The 23,918-nt window shown below is 46.1% G+C and overlaps 1 protein-coding gene across 5 annotated transcripts in view; it reads left to right on the forward strand.

Annotated features, from left to right (window-relative positions):
* The window catches only part of VCAN (versican), a 187,225-nt gene that overhangs the window by 131,855 nt on the left and 31,452 nt on the right, over positions 1–23,918 (forward strand). For all 5 annotated transcript variants that reach the window (XM_061621973.1, XM_061621991.1, XM_061621996.1 and 2 more), the window contains 2 exons: positions 12,704–12,862; positions 20,883–20,965. In XM_061621973.1, the coding sequence (XP_061477957.1) occupies positions 12,704–12,862; positions 20,883–20,965 (242 nt within the window). The remainder of the gene's footprint in view (positions 1–12,703; positions 12,863–20,882; positions 20,966–23,918) is intronic.

The raw sequence follows: 23,918 nt of genomic DNA on the forward strand, positions 1-23,918 counted from the left end.
TAAATTACAGTTGCTACAACAGACAGAAAAAACATTCAATGGTCCACCAAGATCCTCACCAATTTTCAAGTGGTCCATGGGAAAAATATTTGGGAGCCACTGATGTAGATGACCTTTTTTTGTACTAAGAGAATAAGATAATTGTATGCAGGGCAGGTGACATTCAGCCCATTCTCATATTTTCTTTGTCATATCAGCTTAGAGTGGGAATATCAGGGCTAAGAAAGGTGCAAGAGCTAGTGAATCCTGGCTGAAAAGAAGTGGAAAAGAAGTAAGAATTGAAATATGAAAACATTGTGTTTCACTACTGTTTTACTGTTTTGACTTCCCTAAGTTCTTCCAATAGTCAGAGAAACACAGGTATGTAGGAAGCTGCCTTATACCACATCAGATAATTGATCCACCTCGCTCAAGCTATGCAGGCAATTAAGATGTCCTTTTGCAATAGCTGACCTTTGTTTTTATTGCATTTTTAAATGTTTTTATTGTATGGTTGTTGTTTGTTTTGTTTTTAACTTGTTGTAAACTGCTTTGATGTTTTTAACAAAATGGCAGTACACAAATATATTTATAAAATAAAATTTAAAAAATGTATACATTGTCTACACCGATTGGCAGTGGCTCTTTGGGATTTCAGACACGGGTTTCTCCCAGCCGTATCTGGAGATGCAGAGGATTGAACTCAGGACCTTCTGCATGCAAAGCAGATGCTCTCCCACTGAGCTTCAGCCATTTCCAAAATTAGGCTAAATGTTGAAGCTTTGAGATCCTCATTTACTCTTAGACTAAAGATGAAGATTGCAGATTGAATTAGGACCATAGGAAGCTGTCTTATATTGAGTCATATCATTGGTTCGCCTAATTCAATATTGGACTGGCAGCGGCTATTCCAGGGTTTAAGACTAGGATTAGCCCTACTTGGAGATGCTGGGGATTGAACCGGGGACCTTCTTCATGCAAAGCAGATGCTCTACCATTGAGCGCTGGCCCATCGGCAGAGGCAGACATCATCTGTGAAAAAAACTTTATGATTTCTGCTCCTCTTTGATTTGTTACTGACACTGGATTCAGTGTATTCATCTGGCAGATCAGACTGTAAAACGGGTGGAAAATGTCCAGCTCGAGGGCTAGATCCTCCCTCCTCAGGTCTGCCCTACATGGTGCAGTTAGACTTTTTTTTAAAGTCCTGTTCACATGAACATGAACTTATTTCCAAGCCTGACTGCTGCATGGGGAGGATTTGGGGGGGCAGCTTGGAACAAAATAGTTAGCCCTCCCCAAATGCTGCCACCCTCTAAAAATTAGTCTGTTGCAATTGCGCTTAGAAAAAGATTCCTTGCTCATTTTTCTCAGCCTAACTGCCATAGATGAAGGTGGGAAAAGGGGGAGAGGGAGACAGAATGAGAAGGTCAGATAGAGAGATAAGGAGAGGGGAGTTTTAAATGACTATGGAAATGGGGGGTGGATGGATGTGTGTGACTGAGGTGTATTTGTGTGATAGATGAATATGTGTGAATAGGCTGTGTGTTGATGGGATGTGTGTGTGTGGTTCATGTATTGAATGAGGTGTTTGTGTGGATGGATACGTGTATGTGAACAAGTTGGGTATGTTGCTTTGGCCCCAGGGCCAGCACCAGAGGGCGGCCAGGTTGGGCCCTGGCTGAGGGTCCCTGAAGGGCCCCTCCTTAGGGTGGGTGGGTAGCGCTTCCTTTCACAATCTGCAGCAGTGTCAGCTCCCAATCCTGACGTGGATTGCAGAGAGGGAGCTCCCAGGCACCCCTGTATTACTGTGCAGTCCTCCAATGCCTGCCTGCATGCCCCACCTACCTCTTCCAGTAAATGCTGGCTGCGCTGCAGGCGCAAACCTGCCATCAATTAAGATGGCAGCCAAGGTTTCCCTAAGGGGCTGATGCCCCTGCTGCCATCTTGGTTGATGGCAGGTATACGCAACCAAGATGGCGGTGGAGGCATTAGCCCCTTAGGGAAGCCTTGGCTGTCATCTTGATTGATGGCAGGAATGCACGCACAGCGCGGGTACCATTCACTTCAAGGGAAAGGTAGGTAGGTGGGGTGTGCATCCGAGTGCCGGGGCCTGGGGCAGGCTAGTGCCCAAGGGCCCACCATGCCTGGCACCGGCCCTATTTGGCCCTATTCACTTTAGAGTTTGGCCTCACCTAAAATTGGCTTTTGGATTTTAATTGCCTAGTTTTGGGGAAAATAACTGTATACTTTGAAGAAATGCAACTTCTGTATATTTATTCCAGTTGTTGAACCAGAGTCGAAGGTATAGTTTAAACTAGGTTCTGTTTCTTTCATCCTTTCATAGAGATGTAAAGGCCTGGGGGAGGGGAAGGGAAATATTCTGAAGAAAAAAAGCAATTGTTCCATGTTCCTCACATTTTTCCAGTTGTTTCTCCCCACACACAAAAAAGGGAAGAAACAGGCTTTTTTCTGAATTTTTTGTGTTCTTTTTCACATCTCTCCCCATTTACTCTGCTCCAGTGGTTCAGATTTTTCCTTTTGGTTCCATTTCTTCCCGGCAGTTTAACTCAGCTTAATTGTTATAAAGTAAAATTGAACTTTCATGTGCCTGAATCCCATCAGACCCTCCTTTGCTTGCACTGTTTACCAAATGCAGATGTGCATTTGAACCGGCTGCCAAAACTGTGCAGATGCAGTTGTGAATAGACAACCCTCCTTGGGACAGTATAGTCAGGATTGGTCTCTCCCTGCTCCAATCTTTTCTTTCAAGTTTCCTAAACAAAATAAATGATTTCTTCATTAGTAAAAGTGTTCCATTGTATAAAGGAGCTCCTTGTCCAAATGTTTGTGATTGCAGTTGTCTCTGCCCACAGGCTTGGTTCTGGAAGTCATTGTAGTTGGGAAGGAAAGAAGCATTTCTATTTGGAAAGAGTTTCTAGATCACTTCTCACAGCTGAGAAGGACTGGGGGCAGGGAGCAATGTCACTTTTTAAAGGCATTTGGCTAAATTACATTTCAATCCGGTTTTAGGTCCGGTTTTGGCACTGAAACAGCCTTGGTCGCCCTGTATGATGACCTTTGTCGGGAGAGGGACAGGGGGAGTGTGACCCTGTTGATTTTCCTTGATCTCTCAGCGGCGTTTGATACCATCGACCATGGTATCCTTCTGGGGAGGCTCACAGAGTTGGGAGTTGGGGGCACTGCTTGGCAGTGGCTCCGCTCCTACTTAGCTGATCGTCGCCAGAAGGTAGTGCTTGGGGAACATTGCTCGACACCATGGACTCTCCATTGTGGAGTCCCTCAGGGATCGGTTTTGTCCCCCATGCTTTTTAACATCTACATGCAGCCTCTGGGTGCGGTCATCAGGAGTTTTGGAGTGCGTTGCCATCAGTACGCTGATGACACGCAGCTCTACTTCTCCCTTTCACCTTCTTCAGGTGAGGCTGTTGATGTGCTGAACCGTTGCCTGGCTGCGATAATGGACTGGATGAGAGCTAATAAACTGAAACTCAATCCAGACAAGACGGAGACACTGCTGGTGAGCCCTTTCCCTGCCCAGATGGTGGATGTTCATCCTGTTCTAGATGGGGTTACACTCCCCTTGAAGGAACAGGTTCATAGTTTGTGTGTCCTTTTTGACCCTTCCTTGTCGCTTGAGGCTCAAGTGGCCTCGGTGGCATGGAATGCGTTTTACCATCTTCGCTTAGTAGCCCAACTACGCCCCTATCTGGACAGTGACGATCTCGCCTCAGTTGTTCACGCTCTGGTAACTTCGAGATTGGATTACTGTAATGCACTCTACGTAGGGCTACCCTTGAAGACAGTTCAGAAACTTCAGCTAGTGCAAAATGCGGCAGCCAGGTTGTTGACAAGGACCAATCGGTCTGCGCATATAACACCTGTCCTGGCCTGCTTGCACTGGCTGACTTTTCGTTTCCGAGCCAGATTCAAGGTGTTGGTTTTGACCTATAAAGCCTTACACGGTGTGGGACAGCAATACCTTGTGGAACGCCTCTCCCGCTATGAACCTACCCGTTCACTTCGTTCAGTATCTAAGGCCCTCCTCCGGGTACCAACTCATCAAGATGCCCGGAGGATTGTTACTAGATCTAGGGCCTTTTCTGTAGTGGCCCCCAAACTGTGGAACAGCCTACCAGAGGAGATCCGCCTGGCGCCTACGGTACTTTCTTTCAGGCGCCAGGTTAAGACTTGGCTATGCTCCCAGGCATTTTAATGTTTAATGTGAATGTTTTATGCTTTCTGTTTAATGTCTCTAGTTTTTGAATCTGGCTGCTATTTGTTATTGATTTTATTGTAATATTGTATTTTAACCTTGTTATGTACACCACCCAGAGAGCTACTAGCTACGGGCGGTTTATAAATGAAATAAAATAAATAAATAAATAAATAATATATTTTTAGGACCCACCCTATTCTCTTGGCTGTAATTTGTTTTAATAGATTTTAATATTGCATTTTAAAATTGTAACCTGTCCTGGGATGTCATGGTGAAGGGTGGATAAGAAATATCACAACAGTGCTTGAAGTTAATTTTAGTATATTGCCTACATTTTGGTATATTGCCTTTAGTATATTGCCTACCTCAAGGGCAAGAAGATGTTCCACTTATTGTAGAAATTCATTCAGAGTTTCATGTTTTAGGCTGCAATCCAATACATGTCAATTGAACAATTGAATTCAATGGGACTTACTCCTAGGTAAATGCATATTGGATTGCAGCCTTTACAGGACACAGAATTCAAGATTCTTGGAGCCTCATCCAGTTAAGTTTAGGTAGGACTAATTCCACTTGAAACCAATAGAACAAGTTTGCCATGACTAATTTGAGCCACATTGCTTTCCATGGGTATTTATTTATTGTCCATTAAACTTTCCCATATTGCCTTTTTGCACTAAAAAGAGCCCCAGGTGGATGACAGCAATAAAATATACATACAATGTAAAAGAGCATTCAAGATAAAACAGATTAAAGAAAATGATAACTAGATAAAGTAACAGTGCAGCCCTATGAACACCTGCTCAGAACTAATTCCCACTGTATTCAATAGGGCTTGCTCCAAGATAAGGGTGTGTAGGATTGCACAATTTTCAATGTAATATGGATCAGGGCCATGAACTCCAGCTTTGGTAGATGTATGGAGTACAGCTGTATAGCTTTATTTTAAGTTACTTTATGAGGTTTTGTTGGAGAAAATGAGTTTGTAAATATTATAATCATTGTATTATATTATTATATAATATAAAATTTCTATAGAATAATAATTTAAAAGTAAATACACCATCGTTTGTAGACAGCTTGTAGTAGGCACCATCCAAAGAAGCACTGGAATTTATGCCACTTGTCAGCTCATATCTGGGATTCTGCAGGATTGGCAGTATAATTGACCTGAAGCCATTAAAATGTGCTATAGTGCCAAGCTTCATGTTTGTTTCCCTTTAGCAGAATTGAATTATAGGCTGATACAAATGCATTTCTGCTCTGCATTCTCATCAGTACCATCCGTTGAGTGAAGATAGACAATGCATTTCATTATTTTATGTTCCAGTTTTACAGCTGCCTTCAGAAAATAATCCCTTGCATTAATTTTTTTTAAAAACTCCTTCTGGGACATTTTTATTATTTGGCTAGTCTTAATTTCTCTTGCGGTAGCACTCCAGCTTTGCATCTGTGAACAGCACAATGACAATTATTTTCTTCCATGGCTATTTTCATTCATTAGTTCTTCCAGACCACATTGCTGAAATGAACAACTCAAAGAATGTTTTTATGAAGGAGAGTGGGAGAGGATGGAGAAAAAACACAAGACACTTCCGTATTAGGTCCCAGCAATCCACCTGGATCTATTATTTTCTCTCTGTCTCTAGATATAACTTGTGTATCTGTTGTACTGTCAATACCCAGTGCACAGGCCCTGGTCCAGCTAAAGTTGTTCATGAAACTGGTGGAACAAATTAGCTGCAGCTAACTCAAATCCCATTGCTTTCAATGAGACTTAGGGCCAAGTTAGATGTGATGGTGCAGTCATGTGTATTTCATTCATATATCTGTTCTCTTCACATACGAAAAATAGGGGGTTGGGGACATTCATGTTTTTACATAACAAGGAGGTGAGCAAAGGCCTTGCCCCTCCTGCAGTATAATTTATTGCTTTTAAACTATTCTCTGTCCAAACCAGCTCATTTCTGATATTAGCATTTAGCTACGGGTGAAAGTGCTTCAAGCAATGGAGCACAACAAGTACAAGAGAAGGGAAAGTTGGGATTAAATTAGAGCTGTGTTAAAATATCCTCTTGAGATTCATCTCCATCTTGTATGTGAGCAGAGATGTTTGTGGCTAGGGGAGGGGGAGACCATGTCACAAGGTTTCTCTATTAGGAGGAGAAATTTTCCAACAGTTTCTCACAAGTCAGGCAGTAGCACAGCTTCTTTCTCTTTTCCTAAGGGTTTTTTCCCTCTTGCAAGAAGTGGCAACAGCACCATTTTGTGTCCTTCACAGTACCCTGAGTCTAACATCCTTCTGGGGTGGTGTGTGTTTGTGTGTGGAATGGAGGAGAGAGAATAATGTCTGTTACAAAAAAAGGTAGGAAATACTCAGAAAATTCTGAAAAGTAACCTTCTTTTTCATTGTGGGGGGACCAACCCCCCCCAAATCCAGAAAAATGATAATTTTTAGCTCAGCTGAAGGTGGATTTTCCCTCCCCTTGTCCTCTTGCTGCATTTCTTATAAACAGTGGATTCCCACCCCCTGCTTTATATGTAAATTGATTAGGAATATGAAAAAATTCTGGTTGCTGACTTGTCACATCTGTTTTGGCACTTAGTCATTACTTGCTTTGTCTGGGTGGGGGCTCCAGTTTTTATGAGTATTAATTGACAGTAATGTTAATGCAGAGGTGGGTAATCTTTTTCAGCGCATGGGCCAAATCCTTATCAGGATCCGCCTTGTGGACCAAATTTGACAAGAGGGTGGAGTCAGCTCTCTATCACATGACATCATTATGATATCACATGACTGACAGGAGGACAGGGCCCACCTGTCAAATTTGCTTGTGCCTCTTTTAAGTCTCTAAGATAAGGGGTTAAAGGGGGAGGGGGAAGACTTGCAAGTCTCCCTGTGCTTCCTTTATGATTGGTGACTTACAGCGGAGGAGGGAGGCTTGTAAAAGGCTTTAAGACAGCCCCTGTGCTCCCATTTGAGTAAACAGAGCACAGGAGCTGTCTTAAAGTTTTTGCAAAAACTTCTTTGAAGTAACTCCAAGGCATGAGCTGGTTCAAAGGGTGCTTCTGTGCAGGACTTTCCTGCTGCCTTGTCTGCACAGTCTTGTTCTCTGCTGGGAACAGTATCGCACAGCCAATCTAGGTTTAAACCCTGTTCTCCCCCCATCAACTGACTTCACTAGTGACCTCAGCTGATGGGTGGATGGGCGTGGTTTGGGGGAAATGAGCTTTGGGGGCCAAATTGAGCCCTCTGGGGTGGCCATGATTGGCCCAAAGGTTCACCACCCCTGTCTTAATGTATCCTTTTCATTACAGAAGTGAATTCGCTAGAGCTCTATGTTCACACTGTCAGAAATCGGGAATAAAGTTGGTGGTAGTGACTCTGGCTTTGTCTGTTTCAAAAATTATTTACACAGGCCTGATGAATTAAAATCAGTGGAAACTTGACCACTAAGATGTGGATTACTCCATTCCTTATTTGGGTAAATCTGACTGTCCTACACATATCTTTGCTCAATGAATCATGCTGTCTGGTTGTATGATGCCACAATGGGTTTTGATCATTACGTATGTTTTTTGTTTATGGGTGTATTAGACCTTGTTTAGGCATGGTGCCTGAGTGTAGGAAGCTGGACTAGAGTGTCCCATCTAGTCCTATAACTTTATCATTAGGCGTTAGGAGGAGAACAGGCCAGGTAAGGGGAACTCGTCCCAGACAAATTGTGTCTGTGCCTTGTTCCGGTTCTCCTCATACCCACAGGTTTGTTGGTTGTCCTATCAGCCAGCTCTCGGATCTCCAAGTGCTGCTTTTGAATGCCAGGTCGGTACATAATAAAACCTCACTTGTCCATGATTTAATTCTGGAGGAGGGTGCCGACCTGGCATGTATAAACGAAACCTGGGTGGCTGATCAGGGAGGAGTTGCTCTTTCCCAGCTTTGTCCACCCCGGTATTTGGTTCAGCACTGTGGTAGATCTGAGGGCCGGGGAGGGGGGGGTCGCTGTGGTCTATAGGAGTTCTTTCCCTCTCACCAAGCACCCTGTCCAGATGGCGACTGGTCTGGAATGTCTCCACCTTGTATTGGGCCAGGGAGACAGACTAGGAATACTGTTGGTGTACCGTCCACCTTGCTGCCCAACAGCTTCCTTAGCTGAGCTGACAGAGATAGTCTCGGAGGTGCTCTTGAGATCCCCTAGACTTTTGGTACTGGGGGATTTCAATGTCCATGCCGAGGCTGTCTTATCTGGCGCAGCTCAGGACTTCATTGCCTCCATGACAACAATGGGGCTGTCTCAATTTTCTACCGGCCCAACGCATGTGTCGGGACATACTCTTGATTTGATCTTCGCCACTGGACATGGAGATGGTGATCTGGCGGTGGGGTGTTTTTCATCTACCCCATTGTCATGGACAGATCACCGCTTGCTGAGATTTAGACTTACAGCGGCTCTTTCCCTCTGCAAAGGTGGAGGATCTATTAAGTTGATCCGCTCCCAGAGCCGGATGGATCCCGCAGGTTTTCAGAGGGCTCTGGGAGATTTTCCAGCTGATAGGACTGGTGCTCCTGTTGAGGCCCTGGTCGCACTGTGGAATACGGAAATGACCCGGGCTATTGACACGATCGCTCCTGCGCGCCCCCTCCGCTGTAGATCTCATACAGCTCCGTGGTATACCCCGGAGCTGAGAGCGATGAAACATGAGAGGAGGAGGCTGGAGTGCAGATGGAGGAAAACTCCCAGTGGATACAATCATGCCTTGGTAAGTGCCACCAATAAGTTGTATACAAAAGCGGTAAGGACAGCAAAGAAGCTTTATTTTGCTGCCTCTATTAGATCATCCCTATGCCGCCCAGCGGAGCTTTTTAAAGTCGTGCGTGGGCTCTTACACTCTGGCCCCCACGATACTACGGAAACATCGGAAGCCCGCTGCAACGAAATTGCTGGACACTTTCAAGATAAGATCGCATGTATCCGCAAGGATCTTGACTCCGATGTTGCGACAGATGAATCCATTGAAGTGTCCGGAGCACGGCCTTGTCCTTCATTATTGGATGAGTTTCAGTTGGTGCAGCTCGAGGAAGTGGACAAGGTGCTTGGAATGGTTCGGGCAACCACGTCTGTTCTGGATCCTTGCCCATCTTGGCTAGTGAAAGCTAGCAGGGCTGGGACCACCGGTTGGGCCAAGGAAGTGCTTAATGCCTCCTTGAGGGAGGGAGTAGTCCCTGGTAGCCTCAAGGAGGCAGTAGTGAGACCTCTTTTAAAGAAACCCTCCTTGGACCCAGATAACTTGAACAACTATAGACCGGTGGCGAATGTCCCTTTTTTGGGCAAGGTTTTGGAACGGGTGGTTGCCGGCCAGCTCCAGGTGCTCTTGGATGAAACCGATTATCTAGATCCGTTTCAATCCAGTTTTAGGCCCGGTTTTGGCACCGAAACAGCCTTGGTCGCCCTGTATGATGACCTTTGTCGGGAGAGGGACAGGGGGAGTGTGACTCTGTTGATTCTCCTTGATCTCTCAGCGGCGTTTGATACCATCGACCATGGTATCCTTCTGGGGAGACTCGCGGAGTTGGGTGTCGGGGGCACTGCTTGGCAGTGGTTCCGCTCCTACTTCGCAGACCGTCACCAGAAGGTAGTGCTTGGGGAACATCACTCGACACCATGGACTCTCCATTGTGGAGTCCCTCAGGGGTCGGTCTTGTCCCCCATGCTTTTCAACATCTACATGCAGCCACTGGGTGCGGTCATCAGGAGTTTTGGAGTGAGTTGCCATCAATATGCTGATGACACGCAGCTCTATTTCTCCTTTTCATCTTCTTCAGGTGAGTCTGTTGATGTGCTGAACCGTTGCCTGACCGCGATAATGGACTGGATGAGAGCTAATAAACTGAGACTCAATCCAGACAAGACCGAGACACTGCTGGTGAACGCCTTCCCTGCTCAGATGGTGGATGTTCACCCTGTTCTGGATGGGGTTACACTCCCCCTGAAAGAACAGGTACGTAGTTTGGGGGTTCTTTTCGATTCTTCCTTGTCTCTCGAGGCCCAAGTGGCCTCGGTGGCACAGAATGCATTTTACCATCTTCATCTGGTAGCCCAACTACGCCCCTATCTGGACAGGGATGACCTCTCCTCCGTTGTTCATGCTCTGGTAACTTCAAGATTGGATTACTGTAATGCACTCTACGTAGGGCTGCCCTTGAAGACAGTTCGGAAGCTTCAGCTGGTGCAGAACGCGGCTGCCAGACTATTGACGAGGACCAGTCGGTCTTCGCATATAACACCTATTCTGGCGCGTCTGCACTAGCTCCCTATTTGCTTCCGGGCGAGATTCAAGGTGCTGGTTTTGACCTATAAAGCCTTACACGGCGTGGGACCTCAATACCTTGTGGAACGCCTCTCTCGCTATGAACCTACCCGTTCACTTCGTTCAGAATCTAAGGCCCTCCTCCGGGTACCAACCCACCGGGAAGCCCGGAGGGTGGTTACTAGATCTAGGGCCTTTTCTGTGGTGGCCCCTGAGTTGTGGAACAGCCTCCCCGAAGAGGTACGCCTGGCGCCTACACTTCTATCTTTCCGGCTCCAGGTAAAGACCTTTTTATGCTCCCAGGCATTTTAATCTTTTAATTTTCTTAATCTTTCTACTTTTAACATGTATCCTTCTTAATTTGTGTTGTATTTCGTTTTTGTTGTGCTTTCTGTTGTTTGTTTGCACATGTTTTTGTGATTTTTTACTATGATATTTTGTATTTTATCTTGTTTGTTCACCGCCCTGAGAGCTATTCTGCTAAGGGCGGTATATAAATTGAAATAATAAATAATACATAAATCACTATGTAATTCAATAATGGTTAATGAGGGAAATAGATGATATTTAATTGCCAAGCATAGGGTATAGTATTAGCTAAAAGAATTAAAGTGGGCCCATAAGATCAGACTCCTGGGTGTGTACAAGACTTTCAGCTTCATTTACGTTCTCTTTTTCCAGTTAAATGTTAAATGATATTACAGTCTTCTAAGCCTTTAAATGACATAGATGGGATTGTTCAATTTTTTTGCAATTCTGAATGCTGTATCTGGCATCTGATGTAGAATTTCCTTTCTGCTTTCTAGCACTAATGGTTGAGTATACGCATCTGGAACACTTACAAGCAATGGCCAAAATCCAAAAAGCTATATATGCAAATTGCTTTCTTTGAAGATTTAACTGTAGCAGCTCCCTCTGTTGAGGAGGCAACCTATGAGCTATTCAGATTAAGAAGCTTCCTGATTCTATCATAGTGAGATCTGTCACTGTGATTAAATCTTCAAAGAAAGCTCTGGCTTCAGGCATAGCTGTTGCTGGGAATGTACACAATTTCTTTGGGAGTTGTTGTCCTTGTCCTCGGAAAGTTTGTTATGTGTTTGGGTTGAAGCCTCTTGGTCCACTAAGGTTTATCTGTCAGTTCCTTGTGATCTCTGCCAGTGTGCATTTACTTTCCAACCCTTCATAAAAATCACTTCTCCAGAACTCTTTCTTCACTTGCACTATTTCTTCCTCAAAGGTGGGCATCAAAGATATATTCTTAGTATATCCTCCTAGGGTTTGTCTTATGCCCAGTAAGGCCAGGGTCTTTAATGTGGTGGCACCTGTCCTTTGCAATGAGTTTCCAATGAACGTCAGGCAGGCACCTACACTACTGGCATTTAAGCACATGCTTAAAACTCACCTATTAACTCAGGCTATCCCTGAGGCATGATCCAGTTGTGTTGATGTATTAACTTGATCTACTGATTTCTGATTTTTTAATGGTTGTAATTTTATTCTTGATTTTATGCTATTCACCACCATGATATTTTTAATTAATGTTGATGTTAAGACATTTTTGCAAATAAAAATAAATAAATCAAAAATCAGATCAGTACTTTTTACAGGTGGCACACATTCTGCATTTGCAAAACATTTGTTCTTTTAGTGTGGCTGCACCTATTATTTAGAACTCCCCGCTTACTGACTTCAGGCAGGCACCTACACTGTATTCCTTTTGATGCCTGCTTAAAACCTTTTTGTTTAGGCAAGCCTATCCAGGCATATAGATGTTGATGTGTTTTAATCTTTTTAGTTATTGCTGTTTTCATTGTTTTAAAAATGTTTTAATTACTTGTTTTTAATTGTTTTATTGATAATTTTTATTTTAAAAAAAATCATTTAGAGGGTTTTTAAAATTAAGTGGTATATAAATTTAGTTAAATAAAATAAATAAATCAGAGAAATAATAAATCATACAAAAGGCATAAACTTATTAATACATAGACACATTTATGTAAACCTTATGCACATATTCAATTTATTTTTTGAGTGAAGCATCTGAGATTTCTGTATGCAGAACTTTGGATCTTTTTGTCATTGAATGTCATTTTGACACTGACACAGTCAATGAGCAGTCTTCAGGCATTGCCGACCTATGTTTAGTAAAAGAGTTTTGCACTTTATTTCTTACAGATACTGAAACCTGTGATTATGGATGGCACAAGTTCCAAGGGCAGTGCTACAAATACTTTGCCCATCGCCGCACATGGGATGCAGCCGAGAGAGAGTGCCGCCTCCAGGGAGCTCATCTGACTAGCATCCTGTCTCATGAAGAACAGCTCTTTGTGAACCGTACGTGGCATTTCAATTCAATGCTGTGCCTAAGGATGCCGAGGGAATAAAATAGCTGTAAAGAAAATACTCAGCAGGCCTCCAAATATTTTATTTTATGCTTTGCTTTACATAATTTGTGTTATCATTTATCCTTTTTAAAAGAGTACCTTTTGTCCATGACCACTACTTTGTCCCTTTCAGTCCATCTCCAGGATCTGGCATACTCATTAGTTGGGGCGGTAGAAATTGCTGGTCTTTGAAGGAAATAATCTTGTACAATCCTAAGGAACTTAGTTCATGAGCAAAGACACTGGAAGGAAAACTGAAGTGAGGCATTTTATCTTCCGATTATTATTTTTTTACTTTACTTTAGGATCATTGTTTAGACAATCTCATTTCCAGGCACTTTAAAACTACTGTTGCTCACAGGGACTGCAGCATCAGTCACGTTACATTCTGTTACAAGTAGCTGACATTTGCGACCCAGGGGTGAAATAAGACGCAGACACAATATGATGAGTTAAATAATGGGCCACTTTATTAAACCAAATTCATATTATGACAATGAACCTGCAAAGGGGAACATAAGTGCGGGATTCAACTGGTGAGTCAGGCAAAGCCTGCTTGCAGCTATTCGAGCGACCCAAACCCCTGTCGGGCAAAGGGGTGCAATCTGTCAACCCCTTGCCCTGACCACACTCCAACTGTGCGTAGGGAGGCCAACCTGCGTCACCGCCCCCCGGTGCCCTGAAACTCCGGGTGGATGAGACCTGTTGGCCCCAAAGGCGACCCGTATCCTGCCCTCGGGCCGTAAAACCCGGAGCTGCAGGCCTCCGGAACCGCCTATCACCTCCAAAGATGCCTAAAGGTGTCACCTAGCTGCCCTTCACCTTCAACCTTTCCCGCACTTCCTTGCCACAGAAAGGGGACAAACCTCTGTTTAGTCACCCTTTACCCCACCCTCAAACAAGATGTCTTTCAAGCCCCTCTGCAGGTCTTCTAAAAGGATATCATTACCTACATCGGTCATATGAACTCCATCTGACTGATATAGCTCAACCTTACTGCGCCTTATCTCTGGATGGTGAATGACAAAACCACCAGAGTCCAATAGTGCAAGACGGAGCTGCCTATTTACTTTTTTGCGGGTCCTATTTATCCCCCTAGGGTCACCCATACAATTCCAGTGTCTACGGGGTAAAATATTGGACCAAATCAAGTGTACCCCCGGCCAACGTTGCATAATGGCCCGGAAGTCAGCAGTCGCCTGTTCAATAAGGGCTCTGCCCTTCAACATGCCAAGGTCATTCCCCCCCAGGTGAATGACCAAAAACTGTGGCGCATTCCGCACTACTGCCGTCTGGAAGAGCGCTGGAAGGAGCCCGTCCCAGCGCATACCACGGCGGCCCAACCATTGCACAGTAGCCCACCGGCTAAGCCCAAGCTGTGTGCCCAAACGCGACTTCGCCGCCCTGCGGCCTGCCCAAAAGACCATACTATGGCCGCAGAGGAGGATGCGCACACTTTCGTCTCCCTTCCAGCGGCCTGTCAAAACAAACAATGGAAACTCATAACAGTGACAGAAACAAGTCACAAACTGGTTTTTGGAACCCCTCGAAAAGGCCGAATATAGGACCTATAGGCTGTAGAACGCCATCTGCCCATGGATTGTAACTGGCCTTGGGAAAAACCCAAGCAGGCAGCCATAGACGCTGCGCCAATACGGAAGGAATGTGTCCCAAACGTGTTGGGATCGAGTCCCATATGCCCAAGGGCTAACCTAGTAACCGCCCAAAACTGAAATCTAGAAAGGGGGAGGCCATCCTTATGTACAAATAAGTATCCTGGCTGTTGTCCACGGACTGTTAAGAACTTAGCCAAAGCGGCTACAGGGCAAATTTCGTGCCGCTGTGAGGGGGAAAGAACCACCATACGTCCCCTCTTGCGCTGATCGGTCTTTGACCAGCGCAGCTGGAGGGTAGCCTGTCCCTCCCTCCAACTAAAGTCAGACAACAAGAGGGCACGGGAGGATAGGTCAGTCCTGGACCCCGCCAGCACCTCACTGATCCGAAAAGCTCCGAAGAACAGTAAGTGCGGCCGCATGAAAAAGCAGGGCCTCAAAAGACGATGAACATAAACGTTCAAATTGGGCCAAGAGTCCTAGCAAAAGTTCTGGGTGAATAGGGGAGCGAGGATCGGAAGTGGCAGGGTGTTCCCTTGCCCAGCCTTCCAACATCTTACGAAGTCGGAAGTCATCAGAAAAGTCACGCAAACCTCGGGACTTGGCCAAAAAGGATAGGCCAGAGAGCTTACCTCGAACAGTCTTAACGGCAAGGCCCTTCCTCCTGCCTTCCACGCAAAACTCTATGAGGTGTTCCACTGGGATGTGCCACTGCTGTACGTAACCCCTTTCTACCCTAAAAGCCAATAGCTCCCTACCTGCTCTCTGGTAGCTGGCCATAGTACTAGGCACAATGGACAGGCTTATCGCTCTCTCCGACTCAAGTTGCCAATCTCCCACAGATCTGGCGGGACCACATCCGGCTGAGCCTTGGCCCACGGCGCCAGGTGGTGAAACCTCTCCATCTGGTTCCGTGACAGAGCATCAGCAATACTGTTATCAATACCCGGTACGTGGCGCGCCAGGAACAGAATGTTAAAATGGAGACATTGTAAAACAAAGGTGCGCACTAGATGCATAACTCTGGGGTTCTTTGATGACAAGGAGTTAATAACGTGCACCGTGGACAGGTTGTCACACCAGAAGTGGACTGTGGAATCACGTAGCCTGTCCAGCCAAAGATGCGCTGCCGCCACGATGGGAAAAAGTTCCAGGAGAGTTAAGTCTCTAGTCCATCCCTCCTGAACCCAGGTCTGTGGCCAGCTGCCATGGCTCCAAGAGTCATTAAGGATGACACTGAAACCAAATGCCCCCGAGGCGTCGGAGTGCACCTGGAGTTCAGCCTCAAGGAGGCGGTCCCGCCTCCAAAAAGAAATCCCATTGAAGTCCTGTAAGAACTTAGCCCAGACCGACGATCGTCTTTGAGCGCACCTGAGAGCCTAATGTGATAATGAGGACGGGACAAACCTGACATGGCATCATATACTCGTCTAAGGAAAGCCCGCCCCGGTGCCACTACCCTGCAAGCGAAGTTCAATGAACCCGCCAGCTCCTGAAGGGTGCGTAGAGTTACGCTCCTGGAAGTCCGAACATGAGATAACTTTTCATGCAGCAGCTGTAATTTAGCCAGAGTGAGCTTACATGCCTGGGCCAAGGTATCTATTTCGATTCCCAGGAATGTAATAATCGGGGATGGACCCTCTGTTTTTTCCACTGCCAGTGGGACTCCACAAGATCCCTAGACAGCTCCATAAATTGATCCATAAGATCTTTGCACTCCCCCGTGTGTGCCCTTCCAGCAAATAAAAAATCATCTAAATAGTGGACAACAAAACATGATCCAGACCGCCTCCTTGCCGCCCATTCCAGGAAAGAGCTAAAAAGCTCGAATACAGCGCACGAAATGGAACAGCCCATGGGCAGTGCACGATCCACGTAATATTGATCCGCAAAAGCAAAACCCAATAGATCAAAATCTCCAGGATGGATGGGGAGGAGGTGGAATGCAGACTTTATGTCACACTTCCCCATGAGGGCCCCCACACCGCATCTTCGAACCATGCTCACTGCGCAGTCAAAAGAGGTGTAGCGTACCGAACATAAGTGAGGTGGAATAAAGTCGTTAACCGACTGCCCATGTGGATAGGAGAGGTGGTGAATGAGGCGGAACTCTCCAGGCGTCTTTTTAGGCACAATACCCAGTGGTGAAACCCTAAGAGACGGAACAGGAGGGGAAGCGAAGGGGCCCAAAACTCGGCCCGCTTCCCTTTCTTTATTAATCTTATCCAAAACAATCTGTTTCATGCCCAAGACAGACCTCAGGTTCCTAGACCGGAAGGAAGTTCGGGGCCCTGAATAAGGGATCCGAAAACCATTTGAAAAACCATCTAAGAGGCAACGAGCCACTTGTGTTAAAGGGTAAAAACTTAATAAACTTTGCAAAGCTGGTAACTTAATTGGGCTGGGGCCCTTTTCCCTGAGTTGCACCAGGGGTTCCCTGCCTACGCTGCCCCTGGAAGTCTCTATTGCCACCTCTATAAGGTCGGTTCCTAGGGCAGGCAGCGGGTGTGTGTTGGCCCCACAGAGTGTACACTCATGCCTGTACCGGCAAGGGTTCCTACTACGGAAGCCATGGGAGCTAAACTCCCAGCAGAGCAGGCGGGGTTGAACCCCCTGCCCCGCTGGCCCATGGGAAGGAACTGGTGTCAATTGTCTAGCTATGAGGTGGCTGCTATCAGTCCTGTCCCTGGCCACCGGCCTTGAATGAGACATGAACTGTAACCATAGTTCAGCCTCATTCCTATCCCATGGCAAGGAGGTGTCATAGGCCGCCCTCATATGAAAAGCCACATCGTAAGAGAGCCACGCCGACCCCATAAACTCTGTATAGCCCCTGTAGATAATATCTAAATATTTAATCAGGACCAAACTGCGCTGTGGCTGTTTTTGTATAACCACTCCTATGTATGTAATGTAGGCGGGGAGCCAGTTAGCCCAAGTGCGCTCAATTCTGCGCCTCCTGGGCCTGTCCAGCTCCTTCTCCTCCCCCTTCTCCTTGTCCCTCTTAAGAGGCTCCCTATACAACAGGGAAAACAAGTCAATGTATTCCCCATTCCAGATTTTTTCTTTAGTTGCTGGGAGCAAATGGAAACCTAAAGGAGCAGAAGTCTCTCCAAAAGGAATGGCACCCTCTTTGATATGTCCCAGGGGGTCACTAATGTTCTGGGGAACCGTTGGAACCCCCGAAGAAGCAGTGGGCTGGGTAGAAATAGCTGCCTCAGCCCCAGTTCCTGTTCAGGGAGCCGCCCAAACTTGGTCACAGGCCTCAAGCGATGAGGGTTGTAATTGTTGTGCATCACTTGCCTGGGCAGCTGGAAGTGTTGCCTGATTGTCAGTCTCAGTGCTGTGTGGAGGAGAAAAAGGCCAAACCTGCCCCAGTCCCCAATATGGGTACCCCCATGGTGGCCAGCCCCACGCAGGGCCCGGCCCTTGTGAGCCAGTCACTGCGTACTCACCGGATTTCCCTTCTGACCCAGCCTCCATGGATGACTGTTCAGTGGTGGCACATAGGTCCCGGGTGGGAGTCTCTCCGATTGAGCTGCTGGGACCAGCCTCGAGGGCATCCAGACGGGCTAAAATTGAATCCAACAGTGACTGATTAGAAACAGACGCTGGCCGACCTGTGGCTGCGCTGGACTGGCTGCCACAAGATGAGGCTTGCACTGTACTGGACGCTCGTCGGGCCTGCCCTCTGGTGCGCTTCGTCGGGGGGGCGCATGCCACAGCAGTAACTAACTGTGCTGGTGGGGATGGACGGGAGGAAGATCCCTCTAGGGCTGTGAGACGAGCCAGGACAGCCGCCCATGGTGGTTCGCCATCCCCCACCCCAGATACCCCGGGAGGGAAAGATCCCTGGCATGGTCTTGGTGCCCTCCCTTTCCCTTTGGGCCCACCCTGACCCTTTTTTGGCGCCATGACAAAAGTTCTAAGGATATTTAAAATATATATGGGCAGGCGATCCTTAGCAAGGCCTAATTTGATGGAAAATGCTCCTGCCTCCTCCCTCCATGGCCAGGTCACCAGCCTATCAAACCAAATGCCTTATATTGGGGGGGGAACGCACCCACTCGCTCTCTCCCAGAATCAGGCCCAACCCGCCTTCCAAGGCCGCTAGGCCTGCCCTAAATACTTAGGGAAAATGTGTGTATGCGCCTCCTCCCTCCCAGTGCCCAGCCCAAAAGTCTGTAAGTGGGGGGGGAAGAGTGCTTTAAACTGGCGTTGTTGCGCCTGATGCGGGGCGCCGCCGCGCCACCACCGGCAACTCCTGCCGCCTCCGCGGAGCCAGGAGAGAAGAGCCCTGCCGGGAAGGCCAGAAGGCCCGTCAAAGAAGGCCTGCCGCGCTGCCGCAGGTTGCCGCTGCCGCTGCTGCGGAGCTGACAGAGCCCCGCTGGGAAGGCCCATCGCGCCGCGGAGCTGACTGTCGGCGCGAGCGTGGCTCGACAAGGCCCTCAAGGCCAAAGATGCGTGGAACTGCTCATCAGCGCGGCCAAACAAGGCCGGCGCCCGAGCCTTGCGCACCGCAATCGCGGCCCAGCAAGGCCCCTCAGGCCTAAGTTGCGTGGCCTGACAAGGCTGGCGCCCGAGCCTCGTGCTCCTCAAAATGGCATCGTGAGTAACGCCGAGAGTGCAGGCACTCTGCTGCCACAATTATGAAGAGGGAGAGGGGGCGGATGGCACGAGCCTAAATAAGCTCGTATGCCCTGCCCCCTCTAGAAGCGCGCCGTGACTGCGTCACCCCAGTCCGGCGCGCTTGCCCTCTCCAGGCATGGAGGCTCACGCTTCACCCAGGCCGCAAACACGCCCCACAACCCGGTAAGTCCCGAGTGCGAAGCGGGGTTGTTACAGTCCCAGGTGCTGTCTGAAAAACAAGAATAACGTTCCATGCTAATGCACATAAGCTTTGTTTCCAAATGCTCATCATTACCTGTGTTAATGTTGAGGTAAGATGTTCAGTCCTTGAATACGTTCTTGGAAGAAAACATGTGAATCTTTTTCAATTGGACATTATTCAATTATCTGCAGGACTTGAGTGTACTCACAGCTATCTACATACAAAGGTGACATTCTATTTTACCTATGCCAGGGAACCTTATTTAACTGTAGATGAATTCTTGGTCTGATACAATAAGGCCATTGTTAAATTTTAATTATTTACATGTAACAAACTAAGCAAGCCTGTTCAAATAATTGCCACTGAGAAGCATTTTGTCATATACAGGAGCTATTTCAGACAACCCCTCTTCGCACCCGGGACTTACCGGGTTGCGGGGTGTGTTTGCGGCCCAGGTGAATCCGGAGCCTCCATGCCTGGAGAGGGCAAGCGCGCCGGACTGGTGTGATGCAGTCACGGCGCGCTTCTAGAGGGGGCGGGGCATACGAGCTTATTTAAGCTCGCGCTGTCCACCCCCTCTCCCTCTTCATAATTGTGGCACCCGCCCTACCCTCCCTCTGCTGCAGTGTGATTCATTTGGTCGCCTCTGGGGCCGAGTAGGAATTTTTGGCTTGCCTGCATTTTAGCCGGCGGGTTTCTTTTGCCTACTCCATACTGTGGTTAGCAGGAAGGGCATTCAGGGTTAGTACGGGTGTTTTTCTGTGGTTATTAGATTGATTTGGCTGTTTGAATTTAATATTTAATGGTCGCTTTATTGAGGAAGTGCGGGAAAGGTTGAAGGTGAAGGGCAGCTAGGTGACACCTTTAGGCACCTTTGGAGGTGATAGGCGGTTCCAGAGGCCTGCAGCTCTTGGTTTTACGGCCCGAGGGCAGGATACGGGTCGCCTTTGGGGCCAACAGGTCTCATCCACCCGGAGTTTCAGGGCACCGGGGGGCAGTGACGCAGGTTGGCCTCCCTACGCACAATTGGAGCGTGGTCAGGGCAAGGGGTTGACAGATTGCACCCCTTTGCCCGACAGGGGTTTGGGTCGCCCAAATAGCTGCAAGCAGGCTTTGCCTGACTCACCAGTTGAATCCCGCACTTATGTTCCCCTTTGCAGGTTCATTATCATAATATGAATTTGGTTTAATAAAGTGGCCCATTGTTTAACCCATCATATTGTGTCTGCGTCTTATTTCACCCCTGGGTCGCAACAACAACAAACTATCCAGCTGATGGTAGTCAGCAGCAAAAGATGAAATCATTTGAAAAAAATGTAGGGTTTTTTAAATATATAAATATCTTCAGATTAAAAAAGGTGGAGAACTCTGGAAACATTCATCTTCTCCAAGAAATAATAATGATTTTATAATACACAAACACAACGCCTGATTTGGTTGATCAAAATGCTTTCATTTTGAGATAATTCCCTTTTATGGGAAAGTTAGTAAAAAAAAATCATAATCCTGGTTCTGTTTCCCTTTAGGAATAGGACATGATTATCAATGGATTGGCCTAAATGATAAGATGTATGAGAGTGACTTCCGCTGGACTGATGGCAGCGTGCTGGTAAGATATCTATAAAACATTTTTCTGGAAAATGTTTCAGTTATTTGTGACATTGCTTTTGAGAAAGGGAAATAGGTCAGGCTGCAGCAATAATGGACAAATGTGTCTCTTAGCAAACAACCAGACTGATCTGTTCTGATATGATGCCTACTTTTCCTTATTATTGTAATGCAAGGTCTGAGATAATAATGCCAAGATAGTTTTGGATTTAAGCCTCATGCAATGTCATACTTCAGAGGTTTATATGCAACTTTCCTTCCAGTCTTTCTTCAAATTTCAGCTAAAAAACTGACCTCTTTTCTTAACCTTTTTGTCCTCATTCTCAACATAAAAGTAAGCCTAATAACACATAGCAGTGTTTGCTCAAAGTTTTCCCTTCTTAGCATTTTTCTCACACTTTTCCCCTCTGTTGTCCCTCTCATCTAAATTAGATTGTATGCTTGGGACAAAGATCTGTCTTTCACTTATATAATACAGGGAAATAAGAGAAACGGTGATAACTAGATCACTTTAAAACCTGGCTTATATTCATCCGTTGTAGGCCCTTTAGGTCAAGGGTAGCTAATCTGGATCCTCCAAATATTGCTAAACAAAGACTTCCATCAGCCCCAACCAGCATGGCAAATGAGCAGAGATGATGATGGGAGTTGTAAGCTGTATTCAAACAGCAGTTTATTCTATTTTCCTGACGTTTCCTTACCTGATGATTTCTTCATTTTGTTTGATCTTTCACACAATGTAATAGCTACTTCTGGAAATCTAGTGGAATGTAGTGGATATTTAGCACTCATTTCTGAGTTAATTGCTTCCAGAAAAAAATCCATTTCCAAACCCATTAACACAGAAAATCATAGGAGTAAATCAGTATACCGGCATACAGTTCTTTCCCACCATTTTCATGGAGGAAGCAATCGGGGAACTGAAGTGCGCATGTGTGGAAAGGGTGGGGGAGTAATGACATGTCCAGTGACATTCACTGTTGTGTCACACCACGCCCACTGGTGTGAATGAAATTTAGCACAACATGGTGGTTTATAGGTCAAAAAGCCACAGTTCCATAAGGCAACAGGTGCAGCAGTGTGAAAGGAATATTCAAAACTGAGACAGGAGCACTACCATTATAATCAGAAAACTAATGCAATGAATCCCATGTCTGGATGCAGCCATAGTTCAGCAACATCTGGAGGGTTGCTGGTGAGCTGCCCCTGCTTTAGGCATTTTGCTTAGGCAAGGGGGCTGAGGCCAGATATTTCCCTGGTCCCTTAACACTCTGTTTCTTTGAATGAACCTAGGATCTAATAGCAGATTCTGGTCTCAGTAAAAGTCCCAGGCTGACATTTGTCTTCACAAATAGCCTGAAGAGTTTTATTTTTGCAGCTGGATGATGATTTCCACAACCAGCCCTGAATAAGTGAACATTTGCCCTAACATTTCCTATGCTGTCTTTTGGGCCTTTAATACAAAGCTACAGGCAACATTGGTGGAGCATTCAGGATCCCCTAAATGCAGTCTATCAAGACCTGTTTTGCCCAAGTTGCATTGTGCAAAGGCTGCTTGCCTGCAGCCATAGAAATAGTCCTGGGGACTGAAAATGTTCCCCGTTCTCTTCCCCTCCCCCAGGTCTAAATGGTGTTAATGTGGACTTCTTTCCTAATGCAAACAGCTGTGAGGGATGGAATTTTCACCATTTGCAAAAATGAGGAGGGAAAGGTTAAGCCTTCCCTCATCCATATTACATTCCTGAGGACAATTCATTCCCTGGACTTACTATTTAATTTGTAAAAGGCCACAGCATGATTGCTAATTACATCTCATTCACACCATGGGTAGTTAAAGATTGAATTGTGTGAACTAAAATCAGATCACTATCCTACCCAAGGGCAGATGCTTTGAAACAAAACGTTGCCTTGCTTTACAGAGCATTAAACAAAGTACAAAAGCAGAGTAAACAAAGCTTCAACTCACTCAGATGTCCTTTTCATTTGTGGCCTTAATCAGGTGAAAATACCCTCTTCCATATATGAAACTGGTGATTTATTAGCCCATTAAACATTCACAGGTACTATGGCTATCATTATTTGCCTTCTGTTGTGAGGAGTCCAGGGAAATCTCTGATCCTTGTGTTCCAGACATACAAACATGGGTCATTTCTCTGACTATCAGATGTGACAGCTTCAGAAAGAAGTGACTGAAGAATCTGTCTTGATTGACTACCACTTGGACTTTGCCAGAGAGGGTTATTTTTGAGGGACCCTTTTCTTTAAAGAACTGGTATTTGTTGCAGGTGACAGGATAGAAAATGAAAAAGGTGAGCAACCCTTTCCTTTTCCAATGTGCGCTATTGCTGAGATTCTTTATTGCTGGAACAAATGTGCTTTATTGTACCTTGAGGAACAGTTTCTCTTGGTGTGTGGCAGGAGAGAGACTGTTTCTTCCCAGGGCACCCTCCCATTACTTCTGTCTCATTCCTGGAAACCTCACACATTTTGGCTGCATTATGGGCTTGAATAGCCTTATTCTCCATTCACCATGTTTATCCTTTGCCCCACCCTTTCATGACTGAATGCACACTAGCAACCCAAGTCTTGTATTCACAAGGCCAGCCTTGATTGGACACCATGCCCCATATTAGTAATTTTGTTCCTGTTGCTGCTGCTTCTCATTTGTGCATGAGGCACACAAGTCATGCTCCTTTATTCCAGGATTTTTCAGACTACTTTTATAATGACCTTTTTTTACTAATGGTGGTGCTATTTCACTGTGGATTTCCATGTGAACTAGCCATGTGCCATTATTAGTGGAGGGGGTTTGATCCTGCAGAACTGTCTCAACACGGGTTTTTTTATTCTCAGTTTTTTTTTTTTCTTTTTATTTTTTCTTTTTTTTATTATTTTGTTAATCTTTCTTTTATCTGTTTATTAATAATTAATTGAACCATCATCATGATATATCT

The sequence above is a fragment of the Rhineura floridana genome, chromosome 1 (assembly GCF_030035675.1).
Source record: "Rhineura floridana isolate rRhiFlo1 chromosome 1, rRhiFlo1.hap2, whole genome shotgun sequence".
Lineage (NCBI taxonomy): Eukaryota > Metazoa > Chordata > Lepidosauria > Squamata > Rhineuridae > Rhineura > Rhineura floridana.